The 20,728-nt window shown below is 37.0% G+C and overlaps 2 protein-coding genes across 7 annotated transcripts in view; one reads left to right on the top strand and one right to left on the bottom strand.

Annotated features, from left to right (window-relative positions):
- Window positions 1–16,831, bottom strand: part of DNAJC24 (DnaJ heat shock protein family (Hsp40) member C24) — a 128,075-nt gene extending 111,244 nt beyond the window's left edge. The window contains exons 1-2 of one of the 2 annotated variants that reach the window (XM_014576424.3): window positions 16,715–16,831; window positions 13,747–13,873 (exon numbers count right to left, since the gene is read on the bottom strand). The gene's annotated coding sequence lies outside the window, so the exon portion shown is untranslated. The remainder of the gene's footprint in view (window positions 1–13,746; window positions 13,874–16,714) is intronic. The other variant, XM_075927801.1, reaches the window with a different exon arrangement.
- DCDC1 (doublecortin domain containing 1) overlaps window positions 1–20,728 on the top strand; it is a 604,418-nt gene that overhangs the window by 41,579 nt on the left and 542,111 nt on the right. For 4 of the 5 annotated variants that reach the window (XM_075927782.1, XM_075927784.1, XM_075927785.1 and 1 more), the window contains exons 2-5: window positions 2,806–2,996; window positions 13,496–13,774; window positions 16,029–16,185; window positions 16,732–16,894. In XM_075927782.1, coding sequence (XP_075783897.1) covers window positions 2,806–2,996; window positions 13,496–13,774; window positions 16,029–16,185; window positions 16,732–16,894 — 790 coding nt within the window. Of the gene's footprint in view, window positions 1–2,805; window positions 2,997–13,495; window positions 13,775–16,028; window positions 16,186–16,731; window positions 16,895–20,728 lie in introns of those variants that run through there. The other variant, XM_025187660.2, reaches the window with a different exon arrangement.

Below are 20,728 nucleotides of genomic sequence, written 5' to 3'. Positions count from 1 at the left end.
AAAATGATGGGTCAAGAAAACTATCTTAGCAACTGCCTTTTAAATGAACTTGAGTGGAGTAAAGATCACACCAGCAGAGCCCTGCAAATCCATAGATATCTGATTTATATCCATGGATATTCACATTTGTCACTTGCAGGTGTGGATATCTGTGGAGCATTTTTCAGATTGTGGATTGGATGTGGATACAAATTTTGTATCCGTGTATGGGTCTGCTGTATAGACAAATGGAGCAGTTGTTGCCCAGCACTCAGGCTCCAGATCAGCAATTTGAATCACACAGCAGCAGGGTGCAATATGTGAGCCTGCTGGACATTCTCAGACTTGTAGTACCCAACTTGCTTGAATGGAGGAGGTAAACTACAATTCCCAGAAAGATGCATGACTCCATGCTCCTGCACAGAGAGCCAAGCATCATTGTATTTTAAACTAGCAGGCAGCAAAAGCAGATGCTGGGAGGAGGGTAGTTGTTGCTGTTGTCTGTTTCAGCAAGGTCTACACACCTGAGAGCTGCTATGACCATTAGAAGGGTGGCACTGCACATAATGGCCAAGGATTATCCTCTCTGCCTGGAGCATGGAAGAAAATATGGCAGAAGCAGAATGGGCAGCAGGGCAGGAGTTCTCTGAAGAAAACTGAGGGGTCGTTGGCAGTCAGGGGCTTGCCACAGCCCGTGGGGCTGCTAGTAGAGTTCTGCAAATCCATGGCTATCCTAGAGCCTCCAGAACACACCAGCACAAGGCTGATCCCAACCATTGCCTTCTGCCCCAGCCCCCTGCACAACATGCTGCCGGCAGCACTGAGGGCAGGGGTGGGGTCAGGTATGTGTGCATTGCAGTCTGGGCAGTGCTGATGGTTGGAGGAGCACTGAAGACTGGCTGCCCTGGCCCTGCCCCTTCTGCCCAAGGCTCTGCCCCTTCCAGTAGCACAGAATTGGTCTTCCCCACATTGCCTTGTGTAGAGTTGCCAGATTTCACTGTTTCTACATACATATTTTTTTCCTATTGGTATTACTAAAGTGACAGGCACATAAGCAAGGGCACATGAAGTGAGATGTATACTGATTGTGCACAAAATTGACTGTGAAAGCCATGCACTGTCTCTGCATCCTATCAAAATGCTGCTATGGTTCAGTCAACACGTCCCACAAATTCTAGGTACGCAAGTACAATTAGAGACCCTCATCTGTATTGGTTTATCTTCCAGCATTTGAGTTAGTAGGTCTAGTAAAGAGCCGCTAAATCAAACACTGATGCACCCCCTTTGACTACGGTAATCCTCAGAGTTGTGAAGACTAAGGGAAGTAGAGGGGAGCATTTCTTCTATCAACCTCCCACAGTGAGGCTGCCCAAGAAAATTGATGTAAGGTATGTCGACTCTAGCTATGCAATTGTCATAGGGAATTGCATATCTTACATCGATTTTCTCCGCCACTGTAGACCTGGCTTGAAATGAAGGAGTGCCACTCATGCGGCCCACTCATTAGCCTAGGTTGCTCATCACTGAATTTATGTCATTGACTGGGATCTGTACAGCCATCCAGGATTGAGTTAACTCTGCTTCTGTGTAAGAGACAGCATGATACTACTCATGTACACAGAGACTCACACTATTTATTTTTTTTACTACGCTCTTCCAAAAACTAAAATAAATGGAAATCTACATCCACAGTTTCTGCATTTTGTATTTATTTAAGATATATACAAAAAGTTTACAATCCTGCAAAGACATACGTCTGAGTAGTCTCACTGGTGCAATGGGACTACTTATATGTTTTAAATTAAGTATGAGATGAAATATTTGTGGGACTAGGACCTTAATCTGTAAGGGTATGTCTGCACTACCACCCTAGTTCGAACTAGGGTGGTTAATGTAGTCAATCGAAGTTGCAAATGAAGCCCGGGATTTAAATATCCCGGGCTTCATTTGCATCTTGCCGGGCGCCGCCATTTTTAAATCCCCGGTAGTTCGGACTCCATGCCTGCGGCTACACGCAGCATGGAGTAGTTAGTTCGAATTAGGCATGGAGTCCGAACTACCGGGGATTTAAAAATGGCGGCACCCAGCAAGATGCAAATGAAGCCCGGGATATTTAAATCCCGGGCTTCATTTGCAACTTTGACTACATTAACCACCCTTGTTTGAACTAGGGTGGTAGCGTAGACATACCCTAAACGTCTGATTCTAAGAGTTGCTAAGCATCTGCTGTTCCCAATTGGTTTAACAGGAGTTATGGGTGATCAGCACTTCTTGAGATCAAGACATAAACTTTTGACTCAGATTTTTTTCATGGTTGAGAATGAGCAATTCATACCATACTCTAACTGGTTTCCCTTCTGTTAGCTTCTTTATCTACAAACATTAAAGCAAGAATCTTTCAACACTTTAGTCTTACACTTTGGAAATGTCTCGCAATATAGCTTTCACAATAACAAATAATATTCCTTCCAAATGGAATAAACTGTTAGTAAGTTACAAAACCTCATTTTCAAGAGTTTATAATTCCCCGTAGTCTAGCTCCCTTTTTATTCCCCCCTTTAAGCCTCCACATTTCTATAGTTCCTCACCAGTGCCAACATTTGTTCCCTAAGAATGTAAATACATAAAATACACAATCTGTCTGCATCCAAATTGAACATTACTGTGTTCAGAAACCCATTGTTTCATACTGGCCCTCAGTAGGACTGTCTCTGTGAAATAACACTATTGGAATGGGTTTGTGCTAATTAAGCAAAGAATAATCAGTCTTAAGTATTAATAGAAAAAAACTTTGCATTAATTGTAGTCTTTGACATTTCTAAACAGGAAATGGTAAATGGCAAAAGGCCAGTAAGTGCTCATACACCTTACAATCCGTCTTTTGGAGAATCACAGAGAAATAATGAATTCTTAACTTCATCAACGTCTTCATGGTGTAACAGTATACAAAATTCAGTAGTAAAGCAGTATGTGAATAAAGTCTTCACATCTTCTTCTCACTCATATCATTTGCCAAGGTAAGTTTTTTAATTTGCTATTTTCTGATATGCTACAAAGAATGTAATTGAGAAAAATAACTTTACTAGCAACAGTTGAAAGCTGAAAATACGGGTAATATTTAAAGAAATTGCATAGTAACATTTACTGTTAGTTTCCTTTAATAAATCTGAAAAGTGCTCATTTGTTGCATTTATGGAGTAATGTTTTAGCTATAGATCAGTCTGAGATCTATGTTTATCCAAATTTTTAACCATCTCAAAATTAGTGATTCCACATTATACGATCTATCTGTCTTTCTGGCATTGAAGCCTTAAAGACAAAGGCCTCATCTTCTTCAGCGTTTCATATTTTTCCACTTGGTTAGATAATCATCAGTTCTTCCCCTGGATTTTCCCAGCCATGTGGGGAACAGGAATGCCGAGTCGAGACGCTAATAGTCAATTTAAGTAATTGGCAATTTATCGTGCCATTATAGCAATAAAAATAATTTAAATATACAAACATGATTAAAATATACAAGATGTTGCACATATATATTTAAGGGCAAAATCTGATGTGCAGGGACAGAAGATGGTATGAGTCACCATTCTTACTTCCCTATTTGGATAGGAGGATGGGAAAAGCAGGATCCATGGGGCCACTGTATCCTTGGTTCTGCCTCACTCATCATGCAGCAATCATACCTACATCAGGTTTAGATTTGGCACAGTTTATTTTTTCTCTTTATAAAAGGGGATGTTGGGAGCTTGGAGCTCTTAGAATCACAATCAATCTTGTAGTCTACTCCTAATGCTTTATCTCACCTCCAGTATGGAGCCCTTCTTCTGTGTACTTTAGGAAATCTAAGCAAGCTCTCTTCTAGAAGCTTGAGGAGCTGTGCAAATTAATTTTGCAAGATACATAGTGAATGAAGCAAGTGTTCAGATAGTCATTAACTAATAGGTTTGTGTATTGTGTAAATAAGTATTTTTATTTTCGGAAGATTATTTTCCTTTAAGAAAGCATATCCTTGGCTCACTAATAAAATAAAATAAAATAATGCTTCTTTCTGAGCTCTTACAGTTTTGCAAAGAAAAGTGTTTGGAGAAAATATGCTGTATTTAATTGTAATAAAGTACAATTTGGCACAGGGATCATCCTAAAACACAAGAAAGTGTATTTTATTAAAACAAACATGTATTAATTATCTGATAGTTATATACCTATCACTGTATTATCTTAGTGCTTCTGGAGAGTAACTGGTGACATAGAACTCTTAAGTCATTTAGCCCAGTTAGTGGTTCCCACTTTGTTTCCTGTTGTTTTGTTATTTATGTAGCACCCAAGTGTGAATGTCTGGAAAGACATGTATTAAGACAGGGTTCCTGTCCTAGAAAGTTCATAATCTAACTAGATAAAAAACAAAGTATTGAGGAAAGGGTTGTAAGATAAATGCATTGATTGTTTTTGGAGTGTTGATGTTTGGCATCTGTCTCCTATCTCTTTCTAGCCATAGTTTAAGTTTTAAGTTTGCATTTACATTATATTGTGAGCAAAATAAACTTCCTCTCTATTTGCTTATTTTAAATCCTTCACCCTTATTCTCTCTTATTTCTATAAGGTACTTTCCACTATGGTGCCCATTCCTCAGAATGTACCCCATGCCGATAGTCCCCTTTCTTTCTTCTCACCATGGCTATGTCTAGACTACAAGCCTCTTTCGAAAAAGAACCTCTAGACTACAACCAGTACTTTTGAAAAAGCAAGCTGCTTTTTCGAAAGAGAGCACCCAGGCAGTCTGGATGCTCTCTTTCGAAAAAGCACAGTTTGCATTACATCAGGCATGTCCAAAGTCCGGCCCGCGGGCCAATTGCGGCCCGTGTTCCGGTTTAATATGGCCCTCCAGGTAATTTGGCAATATCTATCTTTTATGGCTCCCAATGAATCCATATGTATTGAGATGAATACATTGTAAAATCTCAGTTAATGTCAGTTGGTCTAAATCAGTTATAAATATATTTGGACACAACATGTATACTTTGTGTTATGTTCCTGTTCATATTTTTTGAACTTAAAAGTTGACAGACAACCTTTATTACCAATAATATGTAATGTACTTTACAATGTTCCTGACATATATTTCAGCTTCCTGGATTTTTTTTTTTCATCTGGCCTTCAGATATGAAAGGCAGAGTGATTTAACACCTGTTTAGATTTGTCATCCATGTGACGAAATGAAAAGTATGCCGTTTGCAATAAACTTTACATAAAATAGTTAATTTGCATTTAATTTTAATGGTTCAAAGAATGTCAGGCAAAATGGTCAGCCCTCACGCATGTTCACTTCATCAAATCTGGCCCTCGTTGAAAAAAGTTTGGACACCCCTGCATTACATAGTGCCTTTTTTCGAAAGAGCACTTTCAAAAAAAGGTGTTCTTCCTTGTAAAAAGAGGTTTTCCACGGTCGAAAAAACTGCTGCGTTCTTTCGATTTACTTTCGAAAGAACGCAGCAGCAGACTAGACGCAGGGGAAGTTTTTTCGAAAAAAACCTGTAGTCTAGACACACCCTATGTCTCTAGTGTAGCTAAAATGTACTTAATTTATATTCATAGTTACATAACCAAAACTGAGTATTGGACCATGGTGGGCCTATATGCAGCAAGCAGCTCTTGCAGATAAGCTAAAAAAAGCCTCGTTTACATGGCTGATCTAGTAACATCTGTGCTGATCCTGTTTTGTTAGAGATGGTTATCATTGCATTTCTTCCCGTGAGCTCCCCGTCTCAGATGTGGGCAGTATTTTGTTTGGGGCCAGAAGCCAAAAGAAAATCCTGAGGTCCTGTTAAGGATTAACTCCCATGCACACGCACTTTGTGAGGGACCTCTGCTTCCTTGTGGGCTTAGGGAAGGGTAAACGGTAATCAGGAGGAAGTTCTAGTTCATTGGTTTGATTGAAGGTTGTAGTGGTAGCCGCTTTGTGACGTATTTATAAGCCCTTTCCTCTGTCTAAAATATCAATCTGCAGCTGGGAGGAATGGCTCCCATACTATTCACATTCTTGGGTTTACAGTAAAACTGGGTTTCAGGGTCTTGCTGTGATCATCATGGTAATCACCTTTTGGACCCCCAAAAGGTATGCTGGGAAGGAATTTTTCCTTCATTGCTTGATTGGTCTGTGTAATGTGAATTTTTTTCATCTTCCCCTTCAGGAACCCACACACCTGGGCTCCACTGAAATCAATGATAAAACTCCCATTGAATTCAACAGAGCCATGATTTTATCCTCAGATGATAAGTGAGATGGTAAAGTGTTCATCTTGTTGTACCTTAGCAGGTGTGCAGTGCTGGTGCTTATTTGAAGGGATCCTGGTTCCTTAACAATAGGAACTGGAAGGGCATTCTGTAAAGAAGCTGGGCATGTTTTTGTGCCTCCTAATGTCTGAAACAGTGAGGAGCCACCACTTTTCTTCCATATTCTCCACTCATGTTGGGATGCTGGGAGCAGATGAAAGGTTTGGATGGGTGTGCACTTGAGGTGGTCCTTTTCAAGAGGTACAGTTGATCTGCACTGGAAGAGGTATTGCCAAATAATTTCCCAGATGTGATAAATTAATACAATTGGAGCATTGTTAAATCATGTTCCTGGTGTCTTTCTTCTTAGGGTGCCTGAGATATGTATACATGAGAAAGATACTGAATTAAAACAAAACAAAAACAAAAACCCAAACACTGCTAAACAGAGATGAAACTGTGGCTCCATTGAAGTCAGTGGCAAAACCTCCACTGACTTCAGTAGGGCCAGGATTTTACCTTATGTATATAATTTGTCTGATAACTTTCTTTTCATTGGAATCGGACTTAGTGTTATCACAACAGTATTATGAGGATGGCAGTGAAGATGTAAGAACAAAATAGAATGAAACAATGAGAGTACATTACAGTATCAACTCAAAATGATAAAGGTATAAATCTACCAAGTGACATAGTTTGTCAATACAAAGCTGTAGTAATGCAGTTATTTGTAGTAGACAATTGGGCAACAAAACAAAATAATATCAGTGTAAGTCTATATATACATGTGTATGATGCATGGAGGAAGATAGTTAACAATGTGAACTAAATATTGATAAATATAAGTTTTTGTAGCCCTTCCATTATAGATAGCTAAGTCTCCATACTTTCATTATTTTTGTTTTTAAAATAATTTATGTGGGTAAATATTTAGAGATATATAAACTAGCTTGGCATCTAGATTGAACTAGTTAGTCCAACAGAAATTTGAACTACAATTAAAATAGCAATAAGATAAAACTTAGCATAAAATAAAATAAATTATTATTGAAATAAATCACTATATCTTGGGAGCAAGGTTTTAAGTTCACCAAAAATATAAAGCAAGAAATATATGCTCGTCAAATATACAGTATAAATAAATAATTTAGGTGAAAATGGATGAATAGCTATAACAAAAAAGATGACCAAAAATGAAGTTCTAAAGAGTAATTGTTATATCTGATGTACTTTATTGTGTATTGTAAGTAATTATTATCCACAACATTTCTATGGTTTCTGTACAAGAAAAAAGAGACAATTTGAAAGGCAACACTGGAACGAAGCAACAGCAAATACAAATCCTTGGCAACTGTCACTATCCTGCTGTTGAGTTAACATCCAAAACTGTGTGATAACTTCGTCCTTAATACTTATTGTTGAACTAGGATCCGTCAAAAGTAGCCACATTTTCCACTTACAAATAGGATTGTTAGCCTCATGTAGATTTATGTTTTAGAAAATTCTAAACTATATGGAATGCTTTCTTTTATTTAAAAGAATACTGTTCTTTTGTGCTTGAATAATAAAAAATATGTTCATGTGTATCCTGGTTAAATTTTCATGAACAGTTTGAAAATCTCTTTGAAAAATTTACAGTAAAATAAAATGTTTGGGTTGTGTCTTAATTAAAGTATATGAATTAGATCTTAGAATAATTTGCTTTTATAATAACTACACACATTTATCTAAAATCTTTGTTAATATAATCACACAAAGAAGCAATTCTAGAACTGCTGGAAAATATGCAATAAAGATTTTAGGCCTCAGTGCACATGGTATTTGGGATTCTTTTGTTCATTTCATTTAAGCATCCTTATTCTGTCCTGTGGCTTTAGTACTTGACCACCCTTTTTTTGTCAATATTGTACCCAACTGAAGAAGCCTTTTACAAGCATGTTTCCCTATGCTAAAAATATGAGATTACAACCTTTTGGCTCAATTTAACATTGACTGGAACAGGAATTGTGCCTTAAAAAGGAGTGAAAAATCACGTGTTTTACCATGATACTTAATGTCATTTTACAGATCACATAACAAAACCTGTTATGGCAGGAGGAGTGCTATCCAGCACCCAGTGACTAAGGGGTTAAACTCAGGTAGCTAGCAAGGGTGTTGGCAGGGGGCCAGAAGAAACAATGGGGATACAGATACGGTACTGAAATTTGAATTGTATAAGGTACTTTGCCAGCTTTCTTTGTGTAGGGAAGTTAAGTCAGGAGTTGAGAGACACAGGATGATTTAAACCCAGGCAGGATTACCATGCCTCCAAGAAATTCGGGCCATGGAAGTGGACTGAACCAGGAAGGTGTCTTGAGTAAATAAAGGGAAATATGTATTTAGTCACTATTACAGGCAGTCCCCGGGTTACGTACAAGATAGGGACTGTAGGTTTGTTCTTAAGTTGAATTTGTATGTAAGTCGGAACTGGTACATATTTTAGGGGAAACTCTAGCCAAACATTTCTCCAGAGCTCAGTTTTATTCTCCCACACCTCACTTCCCTCAGTCCTTTATTCTCAAGCTGAGGTATCTGCTGAGAAAAGCCGCTCTGCGTCTCTCTGGTCTGCTGGGGGTGGGGTGCTAGCTTTGCGTCTCCCTGGTCTGCTGGGGGGAAACAGCTAGTGCGGGGTTGCCTCACCCCGTTTGTAAGTAGGGATCCGATGTAAGTCGGATCCATGTAACCCAGGGACTGCCTGTACAGTATTTTTCTTTATTTTTCGGATTTGGTTTAAACTTCTCTATGTGAATCCATGCTTCCCCTCCTCCATTCACTATCGACGAGTATGTCTAGACTACATGGCTCTGTCGACGGAGCCATGTAGATTTGTTTTTTTGGCAAAGGCAAATGAAGCCCCAATTTAAATGATCGCGGCTTCATTTAAATTTACATGGCTGCCACGCTGAGCCGACAAATAGCTGATCAGCTGTTTGTCCGCTCAGCGCGCTAGTCTGGACGCTTCCCTGCTGACATTAAAGCCCTTTGTCGGCAGCCCCGGTAAACCTCATCCCACGAGGAATAACGGGGCTGCCGACAAAGGGCTTTGATGTCGGCAGGGGAGCATCCAGACTAGCGCATTGAGCGAACAAACAGCTGATTAGCTGTTTGTCGGCTCAGCGCGGCAGCCATGTAAATTTAAATGAAGCCGCGATCATTTAAATCGCGGCTTCATTTGCCTTTGCCTACAACCCTAATCTACATGGCTCCATCGATGGAGCCATGTAGTTTAGACACAGCCTAAGAGTTGTTCCCAGAGATTTTCTTGTGTTTTAATATGTTTTACTTAGTTGCGCTGTAACACCTAGCAATCAAATATGCTTTATCAGGTATATCTTTTGCTTTGTTAATAAAAATAACTTTTTAAGGTGACAATTTGATTCTTGTGTCCTGAAAAGTAACAGTGGTCTGTGTGTAATTGGCTGTCTGAGACTAGATGGTTAGCTACTAAAGACGGCAGCTTGTTTTCTCTCTTTTCTTTTTTCAAGCTCTTTAGGAAGTATCCCAAAATAGCAACTCCATGTCTTTTAATGTGCCTGCTATTTTCTGAAACAGTGGGTGCGCTATTCTGGCATCTCTGTAACCCTCGTTCCAGAAGAGTTAAGGGATTTTTTCGGAATAGTGCATTATTTTGAAATTTGGCGCTGTCTACACAGTGCCAAATTTCAAAATAAGCTCTTTTGACCTAGACTCAGAATAAGCTATGCAATTTGCAATATGCAAATTGCGTACCTTATTCCGACAGAAGGGTGCTGTCTATATGCACCCTTAGGGGCAAAAGAACTTCAGGTACCCTGGGGAAGAATTTCAAGTATTCCCCTCTGTTTCTAGGGTAAATTACTTGATGGTGGCAGTGTTTGTTTTTTCTCAGTGTCAGGGCATCTGTGACTCTGGGAGGTATTAGAAGCAGGGCTAGAAGCAAAGATATTTAAGGTCTTTGTGGGCCCCCACCGTCTGCACTTGGAGTGCCAGGGTGGGGATCAGCCCTGACAAAGCCTCTAAAAAAATAGTGTACAGGGTGAACCACTCTAGTATGGGACTTTCTGGACTGGAAAGCTCCAGCAGCATAGATTGTCGATGGCTGGCAATAGAATCATTCTGGCAGGCTGGCAGCTCGTAGGGCCCGTGGCTGGGAATGGAACCCCATCAGCAGACTATAGGCAGGGAATTCTAGCTGGCAGGTCAGGAATAGAGCAGGTTTGGTAGGCTGGCAGCTGGCAAAGCTGGTGGGCAGGAGTCAAGTGCCGTTAGTAGCATGGGGGCAGAGAGCCTAGCTAGTGGGTTGGGAACAGGGAGCCCCACTGGCAACCTGGGGATAGGAACCCCACCAGCAAGCTGGGGACCAGGAACACAGCCCAACCTGTGGGCCAGGAGCGGAGCATGGCTGGTCGCCTGGGAGCACAGGAGCGCAGTGGCCAGAGATGGCAGCAGAGCTGGTGGCCAGGAGAGGAGCTTGGCCGGGAGACTGGGAGCACCCTGGGAGAGCCCAGATGCCTGACCTCTCTTGGTTCAGCAAACTCCCTTGTTTAGGACCATTCAGGTCCCAAGTGTGCTGGACCAGGAATGTCCAACCTATAGTTTTTCACTACAGGCTGAACTTTTCTACCCTATGATATATTAGGTCTCCAATAGACTATGAGCTAGGGTTGTGTCCAAACTAGAATTTTCTTAAACTTCTGTCCACCTTTGAAACTGTACAAATGATGGTTCAACTATGGAACATTTTAAGAAGATACTAGTGTATACAAAGGCCAGAAATACTAAGTTAGTCTCATACCTTCACAGCAGGTCATTTATAATGTGCTACATTGAAAAATATTGTTAAGAACTCATTAGTGGTAAATATTACGTAACAATTCTTTGCTTAAATAAATGAGTGACTTGTTCGTTTATCTTTTAAAAGTAAATCCAGTTACTTACTTAAACCAAGAATAGAACACCACTTGTCATCACCTACAGCCCCCAACTTAAACCTGTCCAACACATTATCAATAAACTACAGCCTATACTGGAACAGGATACTAAACTCCGAGAGGCTCTGGGAGACAGACCCATAGTCTTCTATAGACAACCACCTAACCTCAAGATGATTCTTACCAACAACCACAGGACATACCACACTAATACCAACCCTGGTACCTTCCCTTGCAACAAACCCCGTTGCCAGCTTTGTCCATTTATTCACTCTGCTGATACCATTATTGGACCTAACCAAGTAAGTTATAAGATCAAGAACACATATTCCTGCGCATCCAGAAATATAATTTATCATGTGCCGAAAGTGTCCGTCTGCTATGTACATTGGACAAACGTCTCAGACAATTTGCCAAAGGATCAATGCCCACAAAACAGATATTAGGCAGGATCACAAAGAAAAAACAGTTTCTTGCCATTTCAACCAGAAAGGACATTGTCTCAACGACTTGATTACCTGCATCCTGCTTCAAAGGCCTTTTAAGAATACACTTGAAAGAGAACCCTCTGAACTGTCATTCATGCTCAAATTCAACACTTTACACTTAAGTTTGAATAAAGACTCTAATTACCTTACCCATTACAAAGATAGCTTCCCCAATTATCACCTCTAATATCATTAGCGCTCAGACATTTACCTCCCCCCCCCCCCATCCTCCTTCTGTTCTGAAATTTGATTTATCCTTTTCATATGTGATCATTTTTTTAATTGTATCCTTTGGTATATATGGTTGTGACAATTTTCTTCCACTATATGATCTGAAGAAGTGGGTCTGGCCCACGAAAGCTCATCACCTAATAAACCATCTTGTTAGTCTTTAAAGTGCTACATAGTCCTGTTTTTTGTTTCAGCTACAGCAAACTAACACAGCTACATTTCTATTACTTCTAACAAAGTGACTGACTCTTTAGTAAAGACTAGAAACAATAATTTTTTTCAGTAATAAGTAATGGGATGAATAGATTTTATTATAAAAAGGAAAATCAGATATTCTTCACTTTTCAAATGATCCATAAGATAGCCTTAGAGGAAAATGAACACATACAAGATATTAGTGTCTTATTCGTCTCACAAATGAGAATTCAAAACACATCTCAATATGTTTATGAGCATAGTGCTACGTAAATTTAAAGAACATTAAAAGAACAAATAGGGAGTGGTTGGGGATTTCTATGATTGGTACAGCAGGGATCTAACCACTCCGCCCAATTTTATATCCTCCCTAAGTCTCCTGTGATGGGGTGGATGGCAAGGTTCCACCGATGGTAAAAGCCCTCTATGATAAGGTCCAGCAATAGATTTGCCAGATGGACTTGGATGGAAAAAGGCCCTGGCAATAAAGTTGCTAGAGGAACTTGGGAGGAAAAAGATGGGGAGCTGGTAAAAGCTGCCACAGTTCTGGAATAAACCTATGGGCACCTGCACCCAAGCCAGTATATTTTTATCTGCTGGGTAGTGCCAGACCTCTAATAATAAAGTTGTGATCTGATTAAACCCATGTCAAATGTCTCTAATTTTTCTTTTAGTATAGCCAGAAAACTATTTTAACGGGACATTAATAGGTTAAAAACATATGATTTACTTTTGTTATTAGTAACATCTTAATTTGTTCAAATAACATTTTTAAATGATTTATGTTTTCCCTGTTATATTGTTTGCCTATACTCAGATAAATGCAAAAAATAAGCAATAAAAGTAAATTTGCCAGTTTTGCCTTTGGTTTCTAGTCAATTTCACATTCACATACTCATTTATCGTCATAATTCTGAAATATTTCAGTCACACAAGTTGTAGAGAAAATGTATTCATTTAACAAAAGATTAATGTGTCTATTAGGTGGGATGGGGGTTGTAATTTCAGGGAATATTTCTATCATTAACGTTTGTAAAACCTAATTTTTGCAGCAACTAAGGCTGGGATAAAGAGTTGTTGGGATTGAGGTGCCTAATTCCTGCAGAATTTCTGCCTAAAACTCCATTTGAAAATCTTATTTTCCTTATTGTCTGGCACAGTTTTCAAAATCTACTAATTATTATGGCAATTTCTTGGTGTTTTAATGATTTGGTTTCTTTTCCTTCCACTTTTAAAGTGTACATTGACATTAAATTATGTTACCCATGACTGTCATTTAGCAGAATTTCCCAGGTCCTCGTAGATTCAAGAATTACTTAAACTAAACAAAAGGTTGGCATAAGAGGGTATAATTATATGTTTTCCTCCGTATTTTTCTTTCAGAAAATTTATTTCCCCCTATGCAAAAACGGCAATTAAAAATACGAAAGGAAAGAAAATCTCTAGACGGCCTCTGTTTGGCCCTAACATTCGTCTGCAATCGGCAGTTGTATCAAGAAGGTCAGGACTTCGTGATTGTTCCACACATCAAACAAAATCAGTTCAGAGCAGTGATAGAATATCAGACCTAGGCAACTACAAATCAAACACTACAAACAATTTCTGCCTTATATCATCATCCAAGAGAAACAGACCTGTCAGTGCTCCAGCAGGTCAGCTAAGGTAATCAAAGCTGTTCTATGTTGCTTTTAACTGTGATTGTTGATGCTGCTTCTCCTTTCAACAGAAATCATAATGGTAATTCAACTGATACTCCAAAACCTACAAATAAAAAAGATTGCTAATTTTATTCATTTTAAGATTGATTTCTAGTGGGTAGGCGCACATGCTTGCTTTTATATATATATATAGTATAGCATCAATTAGCCCTCTGTGTATAATATTGTAAGTTCATAAAAAAAGTAGTTTAATGATAAATTGTAGTAATACCTCACTAAGACTCAGACTCTAAATTCCATACTCATTTGGGTTTAGCAGTTTCTCGTACAAATAGTCCCCTTGACTTGAGTGAGACCACTTTTCTTAAGAACTGCCCACCAGTATGAATGAAATATAGAAATCTCATAGCACAAAATGTCCTTGAACTACTACTTTCATTACAGTTCAAGAAACTTAGAAATTGTCAAACATCTCCTACTTTATGTTTATATGCATTAAAATACTTGAAGATTCCCATTTAGAGGGAGCTGAATCAGATGCTTAGGCCTTAAACTTGAGTTCTTTATGCTTGGACCTCTGCCCTACACAGAGCTCAGTGCTCAGACTTGTGACCTTAAATTAAAAACGTTTTTGTTAAACAATACAACTTTCCTATAGTTATGCAATAGAAATTCTTTCTTTTCTAAAAACAATGAGGAGTCCTATGGCACCTTAAAGACTAACAACAAAGATAGGACAAAAAAGAATGGGCTTAAACTGCAGCAAGGGAGGTTTAGGTTGGCCATTAGGAAAAACTTCCTAACTGTCAGGGTAGTTAAACGCTGGAATAAATTGCCTTGGGAGATTATGGAATCTCCATCTCTGGACATTTTTAGAGGTGGGTTAGATAGACATCTATCAGGGATGGTCTAGACCAGTGTTTCTCAAACTGTGCTCCATGGAGCCCCAGGGCTCCACAAGACATTTCCAGGGACTCCGCAAGGTTGACAAACTGGAAATATCGATAGGTACAACACATACTATCAGTGGACCGCTGGGGCTCCACATAAATTTTTATGCATGTAAAGGGCTCCGGAGCCCAAAAAGTTTGAGGACCGGTGGTCTAGACGGTGCTTGGTCCTGCCGTGAGGGCAGGGGACTGGACTCAATGACCTCTTGAGGTCCCTTCCAGTTCTAGTGTTCTATGATTCTATGATGCTAATTTTATTTGAGCATAAGCTTTCATGGGCTAGAGCCCACTTCGTCAGATACGTGAAGCTTATGCTTCATGAAACCTTATGCCCAAATAAAATTGTAGGTCTTTAAGCTGCCACAGGACTCCTCATTTTTGCTAAAACATACTGACATGGCTACTCCTCTGAAATTTATTTTCTGAGAACAACTTTACAGTACCATAACACTATGATGATTTTTTGGTGGAATTAAATAGTATTGAACATACTTTTTCATTATTGGATATTAGTGCATTTCATTTTATTTGGCTAATGGCACTGAATATATTTTGCATTCTGAAGAACAGAAACATGTAAGGCCCCATTCTATAGTCTACAAATACAATTGCTGTCAAAGTCTATGGGAATTTTGACTGAATTAAGGCTCCAGTATTAGCTCTTAATTTTTCAACTGACATCCAATCATTCTGTTATATTGAATTATAAAAAATTGATTTATGCACTTAAAACACTAATAAGAATGTGGTTGTTAATTTTAAAATATAGCCAAATACTGATAGTACTGGGGACTCATTTTTGAAGATTGAGATCTTTTCTCTATAAAACACATAATAAAATGGGCTCCAGGGGATGCTACATAAACAAGTTCATTCTGGAGTTAAGGTGCTCTGTGAATGTGGTGTATTGCAAATAAAATATGCTAAATAACAAAAATAAATTAAATGCGACAGAATCTCATTCTAAGTCTATTTTATTTAAAGGAGTGCAATTTCCTTACATAGTCTATTAAAACTCTGATTTAGAAATCCATAAGGTAAGGACTCATATTTTGTTTAAAACATCAATTTCTAAGGTCTTTTTATATTTAATCGTGTAACTGAATATTTCTTATATAAACCCCTCAAGAGTCCTTACCTTATGGATTTCTAAATCAGAATACTTGCGTTTTTAATAGACTATGTAAGAAAATTGGACTCCTTTAAATAAAATAGATTTAGAATGAGATCCTGTCACATTTAATTTATTTTTGTTATTTAGCATTAACTTTTTCTCTGATCAAGCTGAATTGGTTTTATTTGCAACAGATGTACACAGTTCTCTACCTCAAGACTCCAGCTGGCCCAGAAAGAATCTGAAGTGCTCCAAGTTATTAAATGCCAACCAGGGATAATCAAAGTAACAGCTTACAAGAATGGCACAAGAAGTATCTTTTCAAAAGTTGCTGTACCATCCATTAAACTGGTAAATACTAATACAAAGTTTTCTTACATACATTAACTTTATTTAACTTTATACCATCAGATAAAAGGAAAAGTCTTTTATTTTAAAATGAGCTAATATTTAAGTTCTTCCTTTCTAGCATATGTATAATATACATATATCATACACATACAATTAGTGAATAATTAACATATACTACAATATAAATACAGTTCAATTAAATAGGATCTACAGATCATAAAATGTTGAGTTCATTCATAACAAATTAAAATATTATTTGAGACTGAAAATAAAGAATAATAATTTTTGAATATTCTGTGTAATGTTATATTCTCTACTGTTTTCCACCATCATTTTATCAGTTAACTGCCAGCAAAGATTACAAAAAAAAAAACAAAAAAAACAACAACAAACAAACAAGTTAGTTACAGTGCAGTTACTATGGGTTAGGAAGTCATTTGAGCTTGGATTTCTAATTTTTGTCCTGATTCTTTCACTAAATGTTGGTCATGTTGTGAATATATTTTGTTTTGTAATCAATATTCCTTACCTCTTGCTTTCATTTAGCTGCTGGAGGAGTGCACTGAAAAGCTGAATCTGAACATGGCTGCACGACGAGTGTTCTTGGCAGACGGCACTGAAGCACTAGAACCTAAAGATATACCCCATGATGCCGACATTTATATTTCAACTGGAGAACCCTTTTTAAATCCATTCAAAAAAATTAAAGGTAAAAAAACAAATAGTACATGTCTTCAGGGATGCAATTAAAAATGATTTTCATCCTGTCTTTTTGCATGGTTTAACAAAACTAATGTTTACTCATTTAGAGCTCAGTAAGAGGATAATGTGCTTAATGAAAGCAAAATCTACTGACAGCCATGTTTATTGCCCTTCATTAGCATTGGTGCTTAATTTAATATAGATCTGAACAGACATTAGGGAGCCTGCAGGAGGTTAAATGGTGAAAATATAATAAATTAAATCAGAGATTATTGAATTTATTCCTTAGTTTCAGTGACACCTAACAGACACAATTCATTAGACTTATTACACTAGGAAGAAAATAGTTCAGCATTTCAGCCTGCATTTATTAATTTAGTCATTTGACCTATATGAAAAATCATTAAAATAATTATTAGGATGTTTATACAACAAGGTAGAGCATTTACCTTGACATGTACACATTCAAATGTGAATATTTTATTTTTTTAAAATTGGTCCTTGCAAACATTAAAATGCCCCCCCTCTATTTCATCCCTTTTTCAGTACAATCATCAAAGGATATTTGTACACACACACAATATAATTTCTGACTCACTCACTTTTGAAATTTGGATGTAAATATTGTTCTTGTCATTTTTAAGGTGATAGAGTACATTCTGGGATTTATACAATTAATTTTGATGAAGTTTTACAGAATTAACTTACATAGCTCTCTGTATCAAAGTCACAATACTTCATACTAAATACTTTCCATTAAATCATCAAAACAGCTGGAAGTTATGATAAGCTAATAATGATAGTTATAATTTAGCTAGCTAATTTTTATTCTTACAAAAAGCCAGGCGACAGATTGGGAAATTTTATATTTGTTAAGGATCAAATTGTGTTACCAGAGTACCATTCTAACAAGAGACAAAAATGAAATGCATTTTTTGGATTATAAAATACTTTTTTTTTTAAGGATTTTACAGCTGGCATAGTCTTGTGGTGTCTAAAAGTATAATGCAGTGCATTTAACAATGATCTTGGGATAAATACATTTACAAAAAGCATTTAACTAAAGTGTATATTTTATATTTCTTTACTTTAATGATAATTTTAGCCTTTCCTTGTATATTTATGATTGTTTTCTTCTTCTCTTTTTTAAAGCACCCATGGTTTATTTTTCCTAATATATTTTTAAATTACTTTTGTTACCTTGAGAGTAGTTTCTAGCACAGATTTTTTACTACCAAATGAAAAATGTGAGGACTCAATAGCTTGTAATTTTTACAGAAAGTTGTTGCTGACCTAGAAGTGGTAGTTCTCTGTTTTTGTTTTTCTGTTGTTTTATTCTTTCTTATAGTGATAAGTATAAAAAATGTCAATGAATATCTGCACTTGCCCTAAATATGTCTTTATTAGATTTCCATGGAGCTAATAGTGACTTCCACCAACTGAGCCATATCATATAAATACATTCATATCTTGCTTCCATAAAAACTTCATAAACTATATTTATGATCATACAATATACTTATCTCCTACTTCATCAATTATTCACATGATACGTGTTAAAGATAAAATGAAAATCACTCTGACTCCATTGACTACAGTTCATTTAAACAATAGTCTATGCATACAGTAAGGGAGACACAAATAGTAATATTTTCTCTAATTTATACGTATAGCATAGTTGAACCAATTCACTTTAAGATTTAATTTGAAGGTTTTTATTATTTCAGTAAATAAAAACAATAATATTAAGTAAACGCTGTTTTGTCTCGTATCATAGGAGGCACTGAAAAAAGCTATATAATATTTTTATATAGCCATTGTTATAGTTTGTTATAAAATGTTCAGGGCCTTAGTACTTTTATTATAGTTTTTCCTTGCACATAACTTGTTAAGAGTGGGTTTTCAAATTCATTAAGCAATTTTCTCTCTCAAGCTAAATTCAAAACAAAAACTTCTGTGCTTTGTCTGCATATCTTTGGCTGTGTTTCATTGTGACATGCACTGCTGTTCTTTTAGCACCAAAATGTTGGCACACATTACGAAAATTTCACACCATCCCTTGCTGGATCAGCAAGCTTAACCTACCAAAATCTGGTGTTGTGCAATGGTTTTTGACTGATAATCAATCTTGTTGCTGCTCGACAGTTGTTGCTGGGACACAGACTAGAGCAGGTGGCAGATGTGCCTTGTCTTTTGAGAAAAGAAAGAGTAGGTGAGCTTGGGTATGGAGTAACATATTGTATGTCCATTAAAAGGGCTGTGCGAGGGTAAGTATAACAGGAAAAAGCCACCAACAATTAGAAACTCCACCAGTAACATCAAATATGTCTTATGACAATCTGGGTTACCAGTTTAATGATATTGTTAAACTAATATAAATAATTAAAAAGGTTTCCCTGTACTCAGTGACCAGAATTCAGGTTAAAATTTACCTTTATATTTCATAATCATATATGTTTATGGTTTTGTTATATACGTAGAATGTATGCCAAAAGTATCTTATAAAAATAGCTACAGTATATGGGAGGAAATTAATATGTTCTGTAGGGTGTTTTTCCCCTAACCTCTAAGAGTTTAACAAAAATCACCATTAAAAAGGTAAGGAAAAAATCTGGCTTGACTGCATAATTTTACTTATCACAAGACTTGCGTTCCTAAAACATAGATGATAAGAAGATACAAAAGCAGTAAATTCGTTCTGGACAGGAATAGGAGACCAGCAGTACTCTTAGGCTCTGATCCTGCAAATATTTACACTTTTGAGCAAACTTATTGTAATCAATTAATGTACTTACATATGGAAGTTACTTAGACACATTCATGTTTGCAGCATTGATGCCTTCATTTGAAATCTGTATTTCAGATACTGGGTCAAGCATAAGCTCTGGCATAAATGTAAGATATCACTGTGATTCATTTAGTAAAAATACTTCTATAGGACAGAACTCCCACTGACACCAATGCGTTTAGGCCTGGTCACATCAACCCCTTTTGATTTGCTCAGTATTTCAACTTCCTATCATAATGATTGTGGAATAATACTTAAATTTATGGTAAGGAAAAATAAATAAAGATTCATATATACATTCACTTACACAATAATTTTTAGATGTATAGCTAAAAATGAAAACTAAAAAAATGCTATATTTTATTTTCATTTAATATTTATCTTAAAAGCTCCAATCAGTAACGATGCCTCCATATTAAAGGTGTTCAACACACACAATTTGCATATACTGAAAAGCAATGACCTTATTTAATTAGAAGTTTAACTGGAATTCTAAAACAGATGTGTAACTGAGCACCTGTCTCCCACACATTTTAAGAATTTGTTTCTTAAAGAAATTGTGAAGTCATTTTGTTCACTGCTTCTTCTTTCTTCTAAAAGCTTTTATTTTCCCCAAAAATCATTGCAAATGAATGATATCTCCTTCCAGGTGCCCACAGTGTGTTAGCTGCCTTACCTATTGCTTTCTTTAGTTGACTCCAGGTTTTTGCTATTGGATTTAAATCAAGTGATTGTGATGCCCAAGGCACAAATCACTTGATTACCATTTCGTCAGAAGAGTTTGTGCAAGTTTTGATATATACTATACATCATTGTCATATTGCAGAATATATGCCTTTCCAAGATTCTTCTTCTATTCAATATTTTTTATTGTTTGGCTCTATTGGCTTTATCTCTTGTTGGAGTTTATAGTTACTTATAGTGGAGATACAGAAATTTTATCTAGGGGTATGTCTAGACTACAGCATTATTTCGAAATAGCTTATTTTAAAATAACGCATCTACATGCAAAATGCATTTTGAAATAGAGTTTTGCTATTTTGAAATAGCGTG

The sequence above is a fragment of the Pelodiscus sinensis genome, chromosome 4 (assembly GCF_049634645.1).
Source record: "Pelodiscus sinensis isolate JC-2024 chromosome 4, ASM4963464v1, whole genome shotgun sequence".
Classification (NCBI taxonomy): domain Eukaryota; kingdom Metazoa; phylum Chordata; order Testudines; family Trionychidae; genus Pelodiscus; species Pelodiscus sinensis.
Note: the sequence above shows the minus strand (reverse complement) of the source record. Positions and strands in the feature narration are given on the sequence as shown.